At 60.8% G+C, this 2077-nt stretch overlaps 1 protein-coding gene across 1 annotated transcript; it reads left to right on the forward strand.

The window, feature by feature from the left end:
- Positions 1-1539, forward strand: LOC8071751 (fasciclin-like arabinogalactan protein 2). Its single transcript, XM_002452580.2, has one exon. It carries the CDS (start codon positions 99-101, stop codon positions 1338-1340), a length of 1242 nt encoding a protein of 413 aa, XP_002452625.1. The 5' UTR covers positions 1-98; the 3' UTR covers positions 1341-1539.

The following is a 2077-nucleotide window of genomic DNA, read 5'->3' on the forward strand; positions in this document are numbered from 1 at the left end:
AGTGTCCGTCAGCACCTCCTGCACTGCTGAGACCTGAGAAAGCGAAACCCCACACAGTCTAGTGCCCGGAGGCCGGAGGCGTACGTCCCAGCGCAGCAATGCCGGTCACCGCCGGCGCCCCGTCCACCCTCGTCGCCCTCTTCGTCACCGCAGTGGTGCTAGCTGCCACTTCGGCGCCGGCATGCTATGCCGCGCACAATATCACCGCCATCCTCTCCGGGCGCCGGGACCTCGCCGAGTTCAGCCGCGAGCTCGCGGCCACGGGGCTCGCGGACGACATCAACGGGCGGAACACGATCACGGTCCTCGCCGTGGACGACGCCCACATGGCGCCGCTGAAGGCGCGCGGCCTCCCGCGGGAGACGCTGCGGCACGTGCTCTCCCTCCACGTCCTCGTCGACTACTACGACGACGCCAAGCTGCACCGCCTCCCCGGCGGCTCCGCGGACGTGTCCACGCTGTTCCAGGCCTCGGGCGACGCGCCCGGGAGCGCCGGCATGGTGAAGGTCGCCGAGCGCCGGGGCGGGCGCGTGGCCTTCGTGCCCCAGGACGACGACGCGGGGAGCACCGCCGTCTTCTACGTCAGGTCCGTCCACGAGACGCCCTACAACATCTCGGTTCTTCAGGTGAGCGGCGTGATCTCGTCCCCTGCGGCCGAGGCGCCCGCGGCGACGGCCGATCCAAGCAGGCGCAACGTCTCGGACGTCATGTCCAAGAACGGGTGCGGGCGCTTCGCGGGCCTCGTGGCCACCACGGGCGACGCGGCCGCGACGTTCGAGAAGAAGGCCCACGACGACGGCGGCTTCACGTTCTTCTGCCCGGCGGACAAGGCGGTGGAGGCGTTCCAGCCGACGTTCAACAGGCTCTCCGCCGACGCCCGGCTCGCCGTGGTGCTGTACCACGGCGCGCTGGGGCACTACTCCATGCAGGCGCTCAAGGCGGGCGACCAAGACCTGGGCACGCTGGCCTCGCTCGACGGGGGGAATTCCAACTTCGACTTCGCGGTGCGCAACGTCCGCGACAAGCTGACGCTGGTGTCCGCGACGCACAACGTGGCCAGGGTCACCCGCACGCTCGCGTACGAGGAAGACGTCGCCGTGTACATGATCGACGCGGTGCTGGTGCCGTGTGACCTCACGGCGGCGCAAGGAACAGGGGGAACGGAGCACGGCGAGCTCTCGTCCGGTTCCGATGGGCGTTCGGGCGGGAAAGACGGCGGAGGTGGTCACCAGACGAGTGGCTCGACGGCTTCGGCTCCGACTCCGTGCTGGCTACCGCGTGAATGGTTCGCCACTTCGGCGCTTCTGTTCACTCTTCTGGCGGCGTTTGCGTCTGGTTGATTGACCGATCAGTGGGTCGGCTGGTTCACCATCGATTGTTACTGCTAGGTTGTGATTGTGTGCGTATGCTTGTGCATCTGTGTGGTGTGATCATGTCGTCTCTGCTTAATTTTTCGTCGACTCTGTGTTAGTCTCATTGAAACTGTTGTTATGCTTTTGAGTTAAGTGACCAATGATCATCAGAGATTATCTCCTGGCAGTTGCAGATGTCTGGTTTGGAATTCGCTATAGCCTTGCTGTGCTGTGCATATGCGCGGAAATGGTTTCCAAGGCTCAGCATGAAAAATGAAAGATGGGAAATCATGCCGAACCTACGACGACCCTTTTCTCTGTATTTTTGCCTGTCTTTTCTTGCGACGTTGGTCCAAAGTAGCCAACCCCGAACTAAGCTGGCCGGGACCAAAGCTCTGAGCCTCTGTTCAAACTAACTAAAGGCTTCATTGCATTGGTTCGTTTGTACAGATCACAACTAGGCATGTTGCATGTACTCATGTAGCATATCCAAGTTCAAACGGTTGCCACATATGCCTCTCAAACAAATATTGTTGTTGTGGAAACCCAACACACAATCAACACTCAATTTGCCATGGATTAACTCAGGAGTGGCAGCTAATAACCAAATAAAATACCTTCATGTACAGGTTAGACGTGGCAAAACCTGTGGCCGTTAATCAAACAGACCCCCCAAAGGGCGAAGAGCTCCAAGCAATCTCCTTTCAGTTTGCAGGCCTGCGGTT

The sequence above is a fragment of the Sorghum bicolor genome, chromosome 4 (assembly GCF_000003195.3).
Source record: "Sorghum bicolor cultivar BTx623 chromosome 4, Sorghum_bicolor_NCBIv3, whole genome shotgun sequence".
NCBI classification, from domain to species: Eukaryota; Viridiplantae; Streptophyta; class Magnoliopsida; order Poales; family Poaceae; genus Sorghum; species Sorghum bicolor.